The 18,800-nt window shown below is 49.0% G+C and overlaps 1 protein-coding gene across 3 annotated transcripts in view; it reads left to right on the forward strand.

Annotated features, from left to right (window-relative positions):
- The window catches only part of LOC129710516 (CUE domain-containing protein 1-like), a 101,919-nt gene that overhangs the window by 64,419 nt on the left and 18,700 nt on the right, over positions 1 to 18,800 (forward strand). For all 3 annotated transcript variants that reach the window (XM_055657532.1, XM_055657529.1, XM_055657531.1), the window contains exons 3-4: positions 12,792 to 12,919; positions 18,440 to 18,566. In XM_055657532.1, coding sequence (XP_055513507.1) covers positions 12,792 to 12,919; positions 18,440 to 18,566 — 255 coding nt within the window. The remainder of the gene's footprint in view (positions 1 to 12,791; positions 12,920 to 18,439; positions 18,567 to 18,800) is intronic.

Below are 18,800 nucleotides of genomic sequence, written 5' to 3' on the forward strand. Positions count from 1 at the left end.
GCAGGTAGATGGGACTAGGGGAGAATACGTGTTCAGCACGGACTAGAAGGGTCGAGATGGCCTGTTTCCATGCTGTAATTGTTATATGGTTATATGGTTATTATATGGTTATAAGATCCCTCCTCAGCCTCCTACGCTCCAGGGAATAAAGACCCAGCCCATCCAACTTCTCCCTGGAGCTCAGGCCCTCCTGGTAAATCTTCTCTGCGCCCTTTCCAGCTTGACCACGTTCCATCCTCCATAACTTGAGGAGCAACTCTTCAGCTCGGCAGTGCCAGGCTTTTTGGGGGAGCCCTGACTACGATCTCGGGATCTGGATCCACACATGGACACAATGCTGGGGTAACTCAGCGGGTCAGACAGCATTTCTCGAGAAATGGAATGGGTGACGACTCGGGTCGAGACCCTTCTTCACCCTGGGTACCGCAGGACACCACAATCGATGGTTGTCATGGTGAAGGAATTGCCATGGTTACCTGCTCCTCTAGGCCGAGCTCTGTCTCTAGACAGAGGGACCTGCTGCGAAAAACCAGTAGGAGGACACGTGCCCGTGCAAGGCATTGAGCTTCCGAGCGGTTTGTGTTTCTATACCGTGTTTTAATGTGGCCAAGAACACTCCAGCCATTGTAAAGTCATTCAAATTCGACATTGTACCAAGGGCCTTGTTGGGCGTGCAGTCACGCAGAGCAGCACAATGGAGCAGCGGTAGAGTTGCCGCCTCTCAGCGCCAGAGACCGTAGTTTACAAGGTTAATTCCCGGGATGGCGGGACTGTCATATGCTGAGAGAATGGATCAGCTGGGCTTGTACACTCTGGAGTTTAGAAGGATGAGAGGAGATCTCATTGAAAGATATCAGATTGTTAGGGGCTTGGACAAGCTAGAGGCAGGAAACATGTTCCCGATGTTGGGGGAGTCCAGAACCAAGGGGCCACAGTTTAATAATAAGGAGTAAGCCATTTAGAACGGAGACGAGGAAACACTTTTTCTCACAGAGAGTGGTGAGTCTGTGGAATTCTCTGCCTCAGAGGGCGGTGGAGGCAGGTTCTCTGGATACTTTCAAGAGAGAGCTAGATAGGGCTCTTAAAAATAGCGGAGTCAGGGGATATGGGCAGTAGGCAGGAACGGGGAACTGATTGGGGATGATCAGCCATGATCACTGAATGGCGGTGCTGGCTCGAAGGGCCGAATGGCCTACTCCTGCACCTATTGTCTATTGTCTATTGAGACCCTGGTTCGATCCTGACCTCGGGTGCTGTCTGTTTGGAGTTGGAACGTTCCACCCGTGACCTGCGTGGGTTTTCTCCGGGTGCTCCGATTTCTTTCCACGTTGGACAGACGTGCAGTTTTTTAGGTTAATTGGCCTCTGTGAATTGTTTCCAGTGTGTAGGATAGAACTAGTGTGAATGAGTGAGTTTAGTTTAGTTTAGAGATACATCGTGGAAACAGGCACTTCGGCCCACCGTGTCCCCACCGACCAGCGATCCCCGCACATTAGCACTATGCTACACACTCTAGGGACAATTCTATATTCATACCAAGCCAATTAACCTACAAACCTGTATGTTTTTGGATGTGGGAGGAAACCGAAATTCTCAGAGAAAACCCACGTGGTCACAAGGAGAACATGCAAACTCCGCACAGACAGCACCCGTAGTCAGGATCAAGCCCGGGTCTCCGACGCTGTGAGCTCTGTAATGCAGCAACTCTACCGCTGCGCCACTGTGCCGCCCCTTTAGGGTGCGACAGTGGCATGACTGGTAGAGCTGCTGCCTCACAGCACCAGGGACCCGGGTTCAATCCTGACGTCGGGCACTGTCTGTGCGGAGTTTGTACATTCTCCCTGGAACCCGCGTGGGTTTTGTCCGGGCGCTCCGGTTTCCTCCCGTGTGCCAAGGACGTGCGGGTTTGTAGGTTAATTGGCCCTCTGTTAATTGTTCCGAGTGTGTACGATAGAACTGTTGTACTGGTGATCGCAGGGCAGCATGGACTGGGTGGGTCGAAGGGCCTGTTTCCATACTGTGTCCTTCATTGATTCATTGATTCAACTTAAAACCCACTGAATCCCAGTCGTTGGCCCAGTGTCTTGGAGACATTTGCCTCCCCTCCGAGCTGTGAAAACGTCTGGTATAATGGCCGTGCCCAGTGTGGACCTCACTGAGATGAAGGATCACGTTCAATAAAGTGCAGCAGTCGTCCAAGCCAAGCTGTCTGTGGCCGGGTCACTACAACACCCACCTCCACCAAGAGAAAACAATACGAGTCTGTCCAACCTCTCTCCCTGTAGCTAATACCCCCTCACCCAGGCATCATCCTGGTAGACCTCCTCTGCATCTTTTCCAAAGCCCCCACATCCTTCCTGTGTTGGGGGCGACCAGAACTGCACGCAATACTCCAAATACGGCCAGACCAAAGTCCGAGAAAGTTTATGGGCCTGTCCCACTTAGGTGATTTTTTTAGGCGGCTACAGGCCACTTGGCTGTCTGTCACCACATGGTCGCCGGGGTGTCGCCTGTACGGCCGTGAGTCGTCTCCTCAGTCGCCCAAAGAGTCGTAGCGTCTTTTCTGGTTGCCGCAAAATGTTCAAAACGTTGACAAATGTTTGGCGACAGTGGGTTTGATGCATATGAGCGTATCTAAACTTCTCCTGACGTAGATGGTGTGGTAGGTTGTCGCCAGGTTAACGTAGGTTGTGGACAGTGCTGACTTTGGTGAATTCCATTGGCGTCAACTGGCGACAGGTAACGGCGACTGAATGGTCGTAGCTTGTCGCAGTGTGGTCGTAGGTGGACGTCCTAATGGTCGCCGGTTGTCGGTAGCATGACGTTGACTAAGAGGTAGGTTGTCGTAGAGATTGTCGTGGGGAGGGGGGGGGTCCAGTCGCTGTTTTTTTTGGCCACCTGCTATGACTAGGACAGTCACCGAACAAAATCACCAAAGTGGGACAGGCCCAAAAAGTTTAGTTTAGTTGAGTTTACTTTAGTTTACAGACACAGCGTGGAAACAGGCCCTTCAGGCCACCGTATCCGTGCCAACCATCAATCACCCCTACACTAGTTCTATCCTGCACACTCGGGGCAACTTACAGAAGCTAATTAACCACAATCCTGCACGTCTTTGGAGTGTGGGAGGAAACCGGAGCGCCCGGAGAAAACCCACGCGGTCACGGGAAGAACGTGCACACTCCGTACATTCAGCACCCGTAGTTGGGATCGACCTCGGGTTCTCTGGCGCTGTGAGGCAGCAACTCTACCGCTGCGCCACCGTGCGGCCATGATGCAGCTGCATTGTGACTTCCTGACTCTTATACTCAACGATGAAGGCAGGCACATCATACGCCTTCTTTACCATTCTATCTACTTGTGTGGCCACTTTTAGGCAGTTATGGACTTGATCCCCAAGATCCCTCTGTACAGCAATGCCCTTTAAGGGTCAAGCCATTAATTATATATTTTCCCAGTTAAAGGGATCTAAGAAAATAGGCCCGCATAGGAGTGAACACTGCTGACCAATCCTGATGTCTAAGAAAGAACTGCAGATGCTGGAAAAATTGAAGGTAGACTGTCCCACTAAGGCAATTTTCAGCGGACTCGCCTGAAAAACCGGGAACTGGAACTAGAACGGCGACTGTCCGAGTAGAACAGACACATACCAAGCCTTTAAAAGAGGGGAGAAGGGGGGAGGGGGGGAGTGGACAACTTTTAATAGGCCTGAGATATACAGCTGTGAAGTTCGGCGGACATTTAACATTACCGGTCTCCTGCACTCGCCTAAAAAGTCGCCTAAGTGGGACAGGCCCTTTAGTGTGCGGGGATCGCTGGTCAGCGCGGACTCGGTGGGCCGACGGGACTGTTTACGCGCTGTATCTGTAAACTAAACACAAAACAAAACTAAACCATGCATGATTACAACGGTCAGGTGCTACTCGAGGCATTGGGAAACAAAAAGACAAATACTCTCATTAAAATCATGTGTGCTGGCTAGAATTGAGATTAGCAGACATACTGACTCAACAAATAGAGAAACTCTCTTGTCTGGGACCGAGAGAAACGAGGGGCCTGCTTCCCTCAAGTTTTGCAGTAAAGCATGTGGATGGAATCGAATCACATGAACTGCGTTTAACGAAGAGCCTAGGCATCCACTTCCCTTGAAACTGCCAGAGCCTAAGATTACTAACGAGTGTGCATTCCTGCTTGAGTAGAAACAGACACGGCTCAGTCAGGCATCATCTGTGGACAGAGATATACGCTTCATGTTTCATGATTGTTGGTCTGAGTAAAAGGTCCTCACTTTAATTGTTCATCTTGCCCTTTCTGTTCCTATATTGTGTAATCTGGCCCTTTTCTTCCCCTATAAATACCAGGAGCCACTCTTAGAAATTTTTTTTTGTTTAGAAATTAGGTGCAGGAGTAGGCCATTCGGCCCTACGAGCCTGTCTCCCTGTAGCTAATACCCCCTCATCCAGGCATCATCCTGGTAGACCTCCTCTGCATCTTTTCCAAAGCCCCCACATCCTTCCTGTATTGGGGGTGACCAGAACTGCACGCAATACTCCAAATACGGCCAGACCAAAGTCCGAGAAAGTTTATGGGCCTGTCCCACTTAGGTGATTTTTTTAGGCGACTACAGGCACTTGCTTGAAGTCTCTTGTCCCATGTAAAACTGGACTCTTCAGTCCACTCCATCCACACCGACCAAGACGCCCCATCAAAGCTAGTCCCATTGGGGTGACCTGGTGGCGCAGCAGTAGAGTTGCTGCCTTTCAGCGCCAGAGTCCCAGGTCCGATTCCGGCCACAGATGCTGTCTGTGCAGAGTTTGCACGTCCTCCCTGTGACCTGCGTGGGTTTTCATCGGGTTCTCCGGTTTCCTCCTCCACCCATGCAGGTTTGTAGGTTAATTGGCTTCTGCAAATTGCCCCTAGAGTGTAGGATAGAATAGTTGGTTGGTGTGGACTCAATGGGCCGAAGGGCCTGTTTCAAAGCTAAAACTGTGGCCTATCCATGTTCTGCGGAGCTGCTGCCTGATCCGCTGAGTTACTCCAGCACTTTGTGTTTTTAGCCCAGCAGTATCTCCTTGTCTTGATGCAGCTTTATAGGACTTTGGTCAGTGTTGGATGATGCTGATCTTGTCGCACCAGGTTTACCTGAATGCTGCCTGGATTACATGGTCGTAGCTACAGGTTTAGGTTGGAGAGACCGATTATTTTCTCTAGAGGTTGAGGGGAGACCTGATAGATGTATATAGAATTATCAGAGGCACAAATAGGGTCGGCAGTCAGAACGTTTCCCCATGATGGAAAAATCTGATTCTAGAGGGCGATGTCATAAGGTCCTGAAGGGCAAAGTTTAAAGGAGATGTGCGGGGCATGTTTTTTTACACAGAGGATGGTGAATGCCTGGAATTAACTGCCGGTGGTGGTGGTAGAGGCAGATACAATAGTGTTTAAGAAGGAACTGCAGATGCTGGAAAATCAAAGGCAGACAAAAGTGCTGGAGAAACTCTGCAGGTGCAGCAGCATCTATGGAGCGAAGAAAATAGGCAACATTTCCGGCTGAAACCCTTCTTCAGTCTGTCAAATGCTGAGAGAATGGAGCGGCTGGGATTCTACACTCTGGAGTTTAGAAGGATGAGAGGGTATCTCATTGAAACATTTAAGATTGGACACGCTAGAGGCAGAAAACATGTTCCCGATGTTGGGGGAAGTCCAGAACCAGGGACCACAGTTTAAGAATAAGGAGTAAGCCATTTAGAACGGAGACGAGGAAACACTTTTTCTCACTTTTTCTCACAGAGAGTTGTGAGTCTGTGGAATTCTCTGCCTCAGGCAGTTGGAGGCAGGTTCTCTGGATGCTTTCAAGGGAGAGCTCAATAGGGCTCTTAAAAATAGCGGAGTCAGGGGATATGGGGAGAAGGCAGGAACGGGGTACTGATTGGGGATGATCAGCCATGATCACATTGAATGGCGGTGCAGGCTCGAAGGGCCGAATGGCCTGCTCCTGCACCTATTGTCTACTGTCCAACATTTTGTTAATGTGCTCTGCATTACAGTTCCTACAACATAAAAATGCACCAGAGATCTTTTCTCTCAGTTCAGTGAGTGAGAAGATTCGACGTTACACACTCGTGCCTGTCGCTGCAAGAAACACGGCCAAATATGACATCATGCTACTGTCTTGCCAACGACTAAGTTGGCTGAAAAATGGAGGAAGTGAAAGATAAATTGGGAAATAGCAGTAAAATGAAAAGTAAAACACGACTAATTTGGGATCGCTCTACTGTTAAAAGGAACTTGGAAATGTGCAGACTCTTGGTCGAAACAAGGAACTGCAGATTTACAAAAAAAGTACAGAACAAGGTGGACTAACTCAGCAAGTCAGGCAGCATCTTTGTGGAGAATAGGGATAGGTGACGTTTCGGGTCAGGGCCCTTCTTCAGATGGATTGTGTGGGGGTGGGGGAAGAGGAGGGGGGGGGGGGAGAAAGCTGGAAGAGAGGAGGGGCAGGTAATAGGTGGACACGGGTAAGAGGGTTTTTTCGATAGACAGAAGGTTGGACAAAGGACAAAGATTTTTTTTAAAGGTGCAAGACAAAAGGATTGAAGAGTTGTAAATTGTGAAGCCAGAGGAAGGAATGTGGGAGGAGGGGGAGGAGCGAAGTAGGTGCAGGTCTACGTGGGGCACGGGGTGGGGGGGGGGGGGGGAGAAAGGGGGGGGTTTCATTTTTAGTTTAATTCAGAGATACAGCGCGGAAATAGGCCTTTCAGCCCACCGAGTCCGCACTGACCAGCGATCACCCCGTACACTAGCACTATCGTACACACTAGGGACAATTTACAATTTTACCGAAGCCAATTAACCTTCAAACCTGTACGTGTGGGAGGAAACCGGAGATCCCGGAGAAAACGGACGCAGGTCACGGGGGGAAGGTACAAACTCCGTCAAGCACCCGTGTTCGGGATCAAACCCGGGTCTCGGGCGCTGTGAGGCAGCAACTCCACCGCTGCACCACCACGCCGTTCTAACCCGAAACGCCACCTATCCATGGTAGACAAAAGTGCTGGAGAAACTCGGCAGGTGCAGCAGCATCTATGGAGCGAAGGAAATAGGCAAAGTTTTGGGACAAAACTTTGCCTATTTCCTTCACTCCATAGATGCTGCTGCACCCGCTGAGTTTCTCCGGCACCTTTGTCTACCTTCGATTTTCCAGCATCTGCAGTTCCTTCTTAAACGCCACCTATCCATGGTCTCTAGGGACACTGCGCTGAGTTACTCCAGCATTGTTGGTCTTTTTTCTACAGACCCTTGGTGTCTGTTTACTCAAAAACATTTCACATATAATGCATTGTTGCTGTTTTTGTAGATGGTGAAGTTCCTGAATGAGCCGCAAGATGACAATGCATGTGATGCTTGACGGATGCCAAATGTTTAGGTTTAAGTTTATTATTGTCTTGTGTACAGAGGCGCAGTGAAATGCTTTGTTTACCAAACGGATCACATAATACTATCTATAAATACAATCAAGTCAACATCAAGTAGAGAACAAAAGGGGTCATTAGAGCATTTAGATGTTGTGCTATACCAACAGGCAGAAAAGAGATTTAAAAGAGTGGATTGATCATATCAGATGGGTGGCACGGCGGCGCAGCGGTAGAGCTGCTGCCTTACAGCGCCAGAGACCCGGTTCGATCCTGACTACGGGCGCCTGTCTGTACGGAGTTTGTACGTTCTCCCCGTGACCTGCGTGGGATTTCTCCGAGATCTCTCCGGTTTCCTCCCACACTCTAAAGACTTAATTGTAAATTGTCCCTCGTGTGTATTGATTAAGCGTTAGCGCACGGGGATCGCTGGTCGGCGCGGACTCGGTAGGATGAAGGGACTATTTCTGCACTGTGTCTCTGAACTAAACTAAACTAAAGATGGAAGTAAATGCTTGTCTGGGAGGAGCCCACAATGAGTTGCCATGGAAACGGCAGGAGTGCAGGGTAGTATGTCCTATTCTCCATTCCAATTGGCCATTGGGAAGTTGTTTATCAGTTGGGCCTGATCATCTTCCCACTGACATCCACATTCCATGAAGAAATAAAACTCTTCAAATCACAGAGAGTGGTGAATCTCTGGAACTCTCTGCAACAGAAGGTAGTTGAGGCCAGTTCATTGGCTATATTTAAGAGGGAGTTAGATGTGGCCCTTGTGGCTAAAGGGATCAGGGGGTATGTAGAGAAGGCAGGTACGGGATACTGAGTTGGATGATCAGCCATGATCATATTGAATGGCGGTGCAGGCTCGAAGGGCCGAATGGCCTACTCCTGCACCTATTTTCTATGTTTCTATGTTTTTAATTGATTTAGGAATCTGGCCCATTTTGCTAATTATTATTTGTGTCTAGTTTAGTTTAGTTTAGACTTACAGAGCGGAAACAGGCCCACCGTCCTCCGATCACCTCATTTATTAAAACTATCCTACACACACTAGGGACAACAAGCCAATTATCCGACAAACCTGTGTGTTGTTGGAGTGTCTGTGTAAAGATCTTGCCCTACCCATCTTTACATTTTGTTCCTCTTGCTTTAAAGCTATGCCCTCTATTTTTAATATTTCTGACTGTCTGCCCTGTCTATCTAAGGGGTAGTTCAACATTTTTATCGCTCATTGATGGTAAATTTTATATCCAGGATATCTTAAAGGCATTTAATAAATGTAACAAATGCTTGCAATTATTGGAATAATAAAACCAAGGACAATGGGAGAGAACGTCATGGTGCAGGTTGGTCATTCTCTGGGAGGTAGAGTGAGGATGTTAAGGGCCTGTCCCACTTGGCTGTCATTTGCGCCACATTTACGCCTCATATGTAAAATAGGTCGACGCGTCGTTAAGCGTGACGTCGCCTGCAAATCACGCGTCATCATGCCGTCTGGTGCACGTGACGTCATTAGAATACCGTGCGGTGCGAGCTGACGCATGGTTACGCAGCGGTGACGTAACCATGTGTCACCACGATACGCCACGCAGGTGGTGCGCGAGGATTTTGTTCAGCACAAAACCCTGGAGCGCCACGCGATACCGCGTGCAACTCCACACTCCACGTCATTCCAGGCGCCAGTCCCGTGCTACCTATTTTACATATGACGCGTAAATGAGACGCAAATGACTGCCAAGTGGGACAGGCCCTATAGTGTCCTCACGTGGCTCAGGGTTTGTGTTGTTACCTTGGGATCGATGGGCTGGGGCATGGCGGCACGGTGGCGCAGCGGTTCTCCCCATGACCCACGTGGGTTTCCCCCCAGGAGCTCCGGTTTCCTTCCAAACTCCAAAGACGTGCAGGTTTGCAGGTTAATTGGCTTGGTAAAATTGTAAATTGTCCATTAATGTGTGGGGATATCAGCTTGATGCGGACTCGATGGGCCGAAGGGCCTATTTCCGTGCTCTTAAGTAACTAAACTAAACTTCTCACCATATTTATGAACTATTTGTATAAGGGAGGCAGGAGTAATATATACATGTTCGCCAATGATGCTGGCCATTATTATATTACAGTGTGGTTATACTAGGTAAATACATCTTGCCCTGGCACGGTGGGGCAACTGGTAGAGTTGTCGCCTCACGGCGCCAGGGACCCGGGTTCGATCCTGACCTCAGGCACGGTCTGCGTGTGTAGAAACATAGAAACATAGGTGCAGAAGTAGGCCATTCGGCCCTTCGATACTGGTAGAAACTGGAAGAAATTCAGTTTCTGGAACCAGGGGCCACAGTCTTAGAACAAAGGGGAGGCCATTTAAGACTGAGGTGAGAAAAATGTATTTCACCCAGAGAGTTGTGAATTTGCGGAATTCCCTGCCACAGAGGGCAGTGGAGGCCAAGTCACTGGATGGATTTAAGAGAGAGTTAGATAGAGCTCTCGGGGCTAGTGGAATCAAGGGATATGGGGAGAAGGCAGGCACGGGTTATTGATTGGGGACGATCAGCCATGATCACAATGAATGGCAGTGCTGGCTCGAAGGGCCGAATGGCCTCCTCCTGCACCTATTTTCTATGTTTCTATGAAATTGATAACAATATGGAAAGAGGAAAGTTGGTTTTGATAAGTGTAGGATTTGTGTGAATGGGTGGCTGATGGTCGGCTTGGACTCGGTGGGCTGAATGGCCTCCTTTCTGTGCTGTATCTCTCTATGTGTCTTTCTTTTCATAAACTTGTGTATCATATTTTTTTAAAAATATCGTGTGCAGTTCTGACCCTGTGTCGTATCTGTGGAGTAATGAAAAGAAAGTAGTCATTGTTTCCATTGCTCTCAGCAGCAAATCTGTATAATTAGTCTCAAATATAAGGGGTGAGAGTGCTTGAGTTGGCAACCAAGTAACTTTGGTTGATCTGAGCTGGACATTGAGGATCTTGGCCCTTCGGGAATTATTTTAAACCTGGGAGAAAGGTCTCCATTACTCCTGCTCCATCCTATCAGTTGTATAGGGCTCTGGTGAGACCACATCTGGAGTATTGTGTACAGTTTTGGTCTCCTAATTTGAGGAAGGACATCCTTGTGATTGAGGCAGTGCAGCGTAGGTTCACGAGATTGATCCCTGGAATGGCGGGACTGTCATATGAGGAAAGATTGAAAAGGCTAGGCTTGTATTCACTGGAGTTTAGAAGGATGAGGGGGGGATCTTATAGAAACATATAAAATTATAAAAGAACTGGACAAGCTAGATGCAGGAAATATGTTCCCAATGTTGGGCGAGTCCAGAACCAGGGGCCACCGTCTTAGAATAAAGGGGAGGCATTTAAGACTGAGGTGAGAAAAAAACTTTTTCACCCAGATAGTTGTGAATTTATGGAATTCCCTGCCACAGAGGGCAGTGGAGGCCAAGTCACTAGATGGATTTAAGAGAGAGTTAGATAGAGCTCTAGGGGCTAGTGGAGTCAAGGGATATGGGGAGAAGGCAGGCACGGGTTATTGATAGGGGAATATCAGTCATGATCACAATGAATGTGATCGAAGGGCCGAATGGCCTCCTCCTGCACCTATTTTCTATGCTTCTATATCTCTACTCCCACTGAATCCACTTGGAACATCCATATCCCTCAATTCCGGGTGGGAAAGTGGACGAGCTATCATATTGAATGGTGGATAGACACAAAAAGCTGGAGCAACTCAGCGGGACAGGGAGCTTCTCTGGAGAGAAGGAATGGGTGACGTTTCGGGTCGAGATCCTTCTTCTGACTAGTTAAGGAAAAGGGAAACAAGGGATATAGATGATGATGTGGAGAGATAAAGAACTGTGGCGGCACCTGATAGCAACCCACGGTCACGAAGAACCATGGGCTCTAGAGGGCGGCATCATGGTGGGGGAGGTGTGAGTCACGGGGTCGTTATCTGAGTTGTTACTCAAGGCCAGGCAACGCCCGTGTCAGCTGAGGAGTTAGGGAGCTGTATGCAGAAGATTAAACATGTCTAGAGCACGCACTCTCACTGACTAGTTTTTGGCTGAACTCCTGCCAGTCCCCTCCACAATTGGTGACCCCAGACGCCCAGGAGTGTAATCCTGGAAGGGAAATTAAAAAAAAAAAAAAGAAAAAAAAAAAGAAGCATTCATCTAACGCGGTCTGCTAGACGCCGCCTACATTTTGGACCTCGCAGCCGAGGGTTTGGTTTCGACAGGTCGAATCCCAATTATACATCCGCGGTGTTACAGCTGGCGGGACTCGCTATCACTATGTGGGAAGCGCCCTTGACCAGCAGACGGCCGGTCAGGTAATTCCTTACCTGGATAACCCGCCGGTCGTGGGGAAATACACAGGCCTCAAGGAGCTGCTGCTCCGGATGTAGAATGCAGAGCGCCTGTCACGTCCTCAACATTGGGCGGGCTGGCGACAGGATGCCCTCGGAAGATGAATGAAAGATATGCAAAAAAGTAACGATGATAAAGGAAACAGGCCATTGATAGCAGGTACACAAAATTGCTGGAGAAACTCAGCGGGTGCAGCAGCATCTATGGAGCGAAGGAAATAGGCGATGTTTCGGGCCGAAACCCTTCTTCAGACTGATGGGGGGTGGGGGGAGAAGGAAGGAAAAAGGGAGGAGGAGGAGCACGAGGGCGGGGGGATGGGAGGAGACAGCTCGAGGGTTAAGGAAGGGGAGGAGACAGCAAGGGCTAGCAAAATTGGGAGAATTCAACGTTAATGCCATCAGGATGCAAACTGCCCAGGCGGAATATGAGGTGCTGTTCCTCCAATTTCCGGTGTTGCTCACTCTGGCAATGGAGGAGACCCAGGACAGAGAGGTCGGATTGGGAATGGGAGGGGGAGTTGAAGTGCTGAGCCACCGGGAGGTCAGGTTGGTTATTGCGGACTGAGCGGAGGTGTTCGGCGAAACGATCGCCCAACCTACGCTTAGTCTCCCCGATGCAGGCCATTGATAGCTGTTTGTTGGGTGAAAACGAGAAGCTGGTGCGACTTGGGTGGGGGAGGGATAGAGAGAGATGGAATGCCGGGGGTTGCTTGAAGTTGGAGAAATTAATATTCATACCACTGGGCTGTAAGCGAAATATGAGATGCTGTTCCTCCAATTTGTGTTTAGCCTCACTCTGACAATGAAGGAGACCTGGGACAGAAAGGTCAGTGTGGGAATGGGAAGGAGAATTAAAGTGTTTAGCAAGCTGATACGTGTTCTGAACTATATACATAAATGGATTTGACTGTACCTCGTTACATGTGACAAATAGAGTCCGATACCAATACCAAACGTCTTTTGTCCAGCTCTGGTGGTTGAGTTGATGCCGTTTATGATTTTACTCCTTTCAGATCCTGGAGAGGACCCTGGAGCCGGACAGCTCGGACGAGGAAGCTCCCCCCGTGTACTCACCCCCAGCCTACGACATGCACATCTTTGACCGGCAGTACCACACCGTGCCCCCCCTGCCACCGCGACGGTAAGTCCGGCTGCTCCTGCCGACGCCGCCTCTTGCTCGCGCGGGTTCGGCAGCATCGCGGTGCCCAGTGTGGGTTCAGCGGCTCCACTCCCGTACATTTGGCCCACGTCCCCTTTTGCCACCGACCGCACTGGAAGCCACGACATTGAGAGTCTGAAGAAGGGTCTCGACCCGAAACGTCACCCATCCCTTTCTCTCCAGCGATGCTGCCTGCCGCGCTGAGTTATGGCCCTGTCCCACTCACACGACTTTTTCGGCGACTGCCGGCACCCGTCATAGGTCATTACAGGTCGGCGAAAATTTCCAACATGTTCTGGTCGCCGCTGGATTTTCAACATGTTGAAAATTTTCGGCAACCTGCAACGACCTATGACGGGTGCCGGCAGGCGCCGAAAAAGTTGCGTAAGGGGGACGGGCCCATTACTTTGCGTCTGTCAACGATATTGAGTGTTTAAGCTGAGATGTTATGGTACAGTTTTACAAGACGTTGGTGGGGAATGTGTTTGGAGCATCATGTTCAGTCTTGGTTTATTATTGTCACATTGTTCATACGTTTATGAGTGATAGGAGCAGAATTCGGCCTATCGAGTCTACTCTGCCACTCAATCCTGGCTGATCTATCTTTCCCTCCCAACCACATTCTCCTGCCTTCTCTCCATAACCCCTGATGCCCGCACTAATCAAGAATCTTATTTATCTCTGCCTTAAAAATATCCACTGACTTGGCCTCCACTGCCTTCTGTGGCAAAGAATTCCACAGATTCACCACCCTCTGACGAAATAAATTTCTCCTCATCTTCCTAAAGGAACGTCCTTTAACTCTGAGGCTATGACCTCTGGTCCCACTAGTGGAAACACCCTCTCCACATCCACTCTATCCAGGCCTTTCACTATTTGTTTCAATGAGGTTCACTCCTCATCCTTCTAATCCCCAGCGAGTACATGCCCAGTGCCATCAAATGCTCATCATATGTTAACTCACTCATTCCCGAGATCATTCATGTAAACCTCCTTTGGACCCTCTCCAGGGCCAGCACATCCTTCCTCAGATATGGGGCCCAAAATTGGTCACAATATTCCAAGTGGTACGATGAAACACTTTGCTTTGCATGCTATCCAAACAGATCAGATGTATCAGATATGAGAGTCTGAAGAAGGGTCTCGACCCGAAACGTCACCTATTCCTTTTCTCCAGAGACGCTGCCTGACCCGCTGAGTTACTCCAATATTTAGTGTCCTGATTATATACACCGTACATAATTACGATCAAGTACAACAGGTAGAGCAAAGGGGAAGATACAGAGTGCAGAATATAGTTCTCAGCATTGTAGCGCACCAGTTCCACAGACAAAGTCCAATGCCCGCAATGGGATAGAGGTGAATCAGACAGTACCCTAGCTGCTGGAAGGACCTGATAACAAGGGGGAAGTAGCTGTTCCTGAGTCTGGTGGTGCGTGCATTCAAGCTCCTGCACCTCACAGAGGCAGAGGACTGAACTTATAGCCGTGTATAAAATCATAAATCAATTCAAACCCAAGCACGAAAAGTAGACCAAAGGGGTTTGATTCATTCCACATCCCAAAGACATGCAGGAGTGCAGGTTAATCCGCCTGTAAATTGTCCCGTGTGTGTACGGAGTGGATGAGAAAGTGGAGTAACATAGAACTGGTGTAAACAGGCGATCGATGGTTCGCCTGGACTTGGTTAGCTGAAGGGCCTGTTTCCACAGAGAGTTGTGAGTGTGGAATTCTCTGCCTCAGAGGGCAGTGGAGGCCGGTTCTCTGGATGCTTTCAAGAGAGAGCTAGATAGGGCTCTTAAAAATAGCGGAGTCAGGGGATATGGGGGGAAGGCAGGAACGGGGTATTGATTGGGGGCGATCAGCCATGCTCACATTGAATGGCGGTGCTGGCTCAAAGGGCCGAATGGATAACTCCTACACCTATTGTCTATTGTCTATTGTCCATGCTGTATCTGTAAACTAAACTATATCCTCCTGGTGCTTTGAGGCATTGAGTTGGGGAGAAGACGTGTGTGGACCATCAACACCAGGGCATGGAATTCCATCCATGTAATAGGTGCAGTTCTGGTCACCCCCATTCCAGGAAGGGTGTGGAGGCTTTGGAGATGGAGCAGAGGAGGTTTACCAGGACGATGCCTGGATTAGGGGGTATTCGCTACAGGGAGAGGTTGGATAGACTTGGATTGTTTTTTCCCTGGAACTCCGGAGGTTGAGGGGAGCCCTGATAGAAACTTATAAAATGATGAGAGGCTTAGATAGGGTGGACAGTCAGAACCTTATTCCCAGAATGGAAAACTCAAACAGAGCTTTAAGGTGAGAGAATCAACAGTTAAAGGAGATGTGCAGGGAAAGTTTTTTACACAGAGGGCGCTGAGCGCCGGGAATGTGCTGTCGGGGGGTGGTGGTGGAGGTAGATATGATAGCGACATTTGATAGACTTTTAGATAGGCACATGGATATGCAGGGAATGTCGGGATATGGATCATGTGCAGGCAGATAAGAGTTGGGCTTGGCATCATGTTCGGCACAGACATTGTGGGCCGAAGGGCCTGTTCCTGTGCTGTACTGTTCTAAGTTCTATAATATAAAATGGAGTACAGTAGCACACCAGCTTGTGTCCTGGTGCCAGGGTGTTGATCGAGAGGCATGAGTTCAAATCTCATTGAGGCCGCTGGAGCAATGTTAAAATATATATAATCCGATTTAAAAATAAATGTGCTATTAAATGCCACTAATATTAGTATTGGCCGTAGAGAACATCTAGAAGAAAATAAATCTAACCCACAAATGTTCTCCAGGGAAGGAAAGCTACTGGTCTTATCCGGTCTGGCCTATATGTGACCCTGGGCCCACTAGTGAGGTTCTCTCTTAGTTGCCTATCCTTCCATCGAGGCAATGGGCAATGCGAGTCCCTCCACAACTCCATGCTTCACCCATCCCTCATCCCTTCCCACCCGAAACTCCCAAGGTACATTCCCCTGCAACCGCAGGAGATGTGGAGCCTGTTCCCGTACCTCCTCCCTCGCCTCCATCCAGGGGCCCCAACGGGGTGGAAGGGCCATGGAGTCCCAGAGATCGGGCTGCGGAGAAGAAAGAGGGACTAACGTGACTCCATGAGTAGCTCTTTTGTAATTGTGTTGGCGCCAGAAACATGGCGACTCTTTTGTGTACTTTGCCTGTTGTGTGCAAGAACAAAGAGTATCACTGTAGCTCGGTACGTGTGACAATGAAGTATCATTGAATCGTAGAGACGGAGGTTCACGTGGACCTCCTCTAACCTCAGCTACTGTATCCGGTGTTCCCAATGTGGCCTCCTATACATTGGCGACACCAAGGATAGGCACGGCGTCCATTTTGCCGAACACTTGTGCTCAGTCCACCAAGGCCTGCTGGATCTCCCGGTTGCTAACCAATTTAACTCTTGTTCTCGGCAGCACGTCCTTCTCCAGAGATGCTGACTGACCCGCTGAGTAACTCCAGCACTTTGTGTCTCTTTGTAGTTAATTGTCATAAGTGCAAGTACAGTGCAGGGCAGGTACAATGATAATCTTGCTTTCAGCAGCATCTCAGGCTCATTGACAACATGTACATAAATAAATTATACATAAATTGTATGTAAAATTCACAATTTCTGCAAGATTAAAAATAAGACTAAAAAAACAAGACATTCAGAGCAAAACACAATTAGGAAAAAACAACTAGTCCATGGTAGCGCAAGTGGATGTCTGCAATGTTCTGTTACCATTGTAGTATTAGGGTTAAGTTTAGCTTAATTTTGTTTAGAGATACAGCGAGGAAACAGGTCCTTCGGCCCATCGAGTCTGCACCGACCAGCGATCCCCGCACACTAACACGCTTCTACACACACTGGGGACAATTTACAATTTTACTGAAGCCAATTAACCTACAAACCTGGAGGTCTTTGAAATGTGGGGGGAAACCGGAGCGGTCACGTGGAAAACGTACGAACTCCGTACGGGCAGCACCCCCGTGGTCAGGATCGATCCCGGCTCTCTGGCGCCGTGAGGCAGCAACTCTACTGCTGCGCCACCGTGCCGCACACACAAGCTTTTTCACACAGCAGACAGTACATATACAGAAAAAAATGCAAAGCGCTGATGTAACTCAGGGGGTCAGGCAGCATCTCTGGAGAACACGGAGAAAACCCACGCAGGTCACGGAAAGAACGTGCAAACTCCATACAGGCAGCACCCATAGCCAGGATCTAACCCGGATCTCGGTGCCACCCTCACAGTTGCGTGGGTCGGTTCAAGAAGCCGATGGTTACAGGCATGCTGGTGTGGTGGTGAACACCAGTCCTGAACGTGGTGGCAATTAATAGTGGCATGGACAGCAATGTCCAGATCCTGTGAAGAATAACATTTGCTTTAATATTTAACGTGTGGCTCACACATGCAGAGAAAATTTACGAGCATGTTGCCGGGACTCAAGGGCCTGAACTACAGGGAGAGGTTGAGCAGGCTAGGACTTCATTCCTCAGGGCACAGGATGATGAGGGGTGATCTTATAGAGGTGTACAAAATCATGAGGGATAGATCGTGTAAATACACAGAGTCTCTTGCCCATTGTAGGGGAATCGAGAACCAGAGGACATAGGTTCAAGGTGATGGGAGAAATGTTTAATAGGAACCCGGGAGTGTTTGTATGGAACGAGCTGCCGGGGGAGGTAGTTGGGGCTGGGACTATCGTAATGTTTAAGAAAAATTTCAACAGGTAGATGGATAGGACCAAACGCAGGCAGGTGGGACTAGCGTAGATGGGACATGTTGTTCAGTGTGGGCAAGCTGGGCCGAAGGGCCTGTTTCCACACTGTATCACTCTATGATAGTAGATCTTCCTCTGGGAAGAGCATGCAAAGAGTCGTCATGACTGGCACCATCTTGATTGCTTGAAAACGTTGCACCACCAGACTCAGGAACAGCTTCTTCCCCTCTGTTATCAGGCTTCTGAACGGCCCTTCCATAAGCTAGGGCACTGTCCCATTCACCTCTACCCCATTGCGGACATTGGACTTTGTCTCTGGAACTGGTGCGCTACAATGCTGAGAACTATATCCTGCACTCTGTATCTTCCCCTTAGCTCTACCTGTCATACTTGACTTTGACTTGATTATACAGTGCCCTCCATAATGTTTGGGACATTTATTTATTTGCTTCTGTACTCCACAATTTGAGATATGTAATAGAAAAAAAGCACATTGTCAGAGTTTAATAAAGGCCATTTTTACACATTTGAGTTTCACCATGTAGAAATTACAGCAATGTTTATACATAGTCCCCCCCATTTCAGGGCATTCCAAATAAATGATGGGTCTTTGTGGAGGACACTGTATTGATGTAAGGTATTATCTGATCTGTTTGGACAACAAGCAATAGAAAGTTGTTCATCGTAGCTCGGTGCACGTGGCAATAATGAACCTGAACCTAACCAGCCAAGAGGTTGTTAAATGTCGGACTCTATTGTTCCACTGTACTTGCAGGCTTGACATCCAGAGTCCGAGTGGGGGTCAGTCTCAGAGACGGTACCGGAATTGGAATCCGCCATTACTTGGGAACCTGCCCGACGATTTCCTTCGGATTTTACCACAGCAGCTGGATGTGGTGCAGGTGAGCTGGGTATGGTGCAGGTGAAGTGGGTATTGTGCAGGTGAGCTGGGTTTGGTGCAGGTGGGCTGGGTGTGGTGCAGGTGAGCTGGGTTTGGTGCAGGTGGGCTGGGTGTGGTGCAGGTGAGCTGGGTAAATATAGTGCAGGTCAGCTACCCTCTGGGCAGAGTGCCAGGTGAGCTCTGGTATAAAAGTTCTTCTGAGCTGGGTATAGGATGCAGGTGAAGCTGGACCCCT

This window comes from Leucoraja erinacea, chromosome 28, assembly GCF_028641065.1.
Source record: "Leucoraja erinacea ecotype New England chromosome 28, Leri_hhj_1, whole genome shotgun sequence".
NCBI classification, from domain to species: domain Eukaryota; kingdom Metazoa; phylum Chordata; class Chondrichthyes; order Rajiformes; family Rajidae; genus Leucoraja; species Leucoraja erinaceus.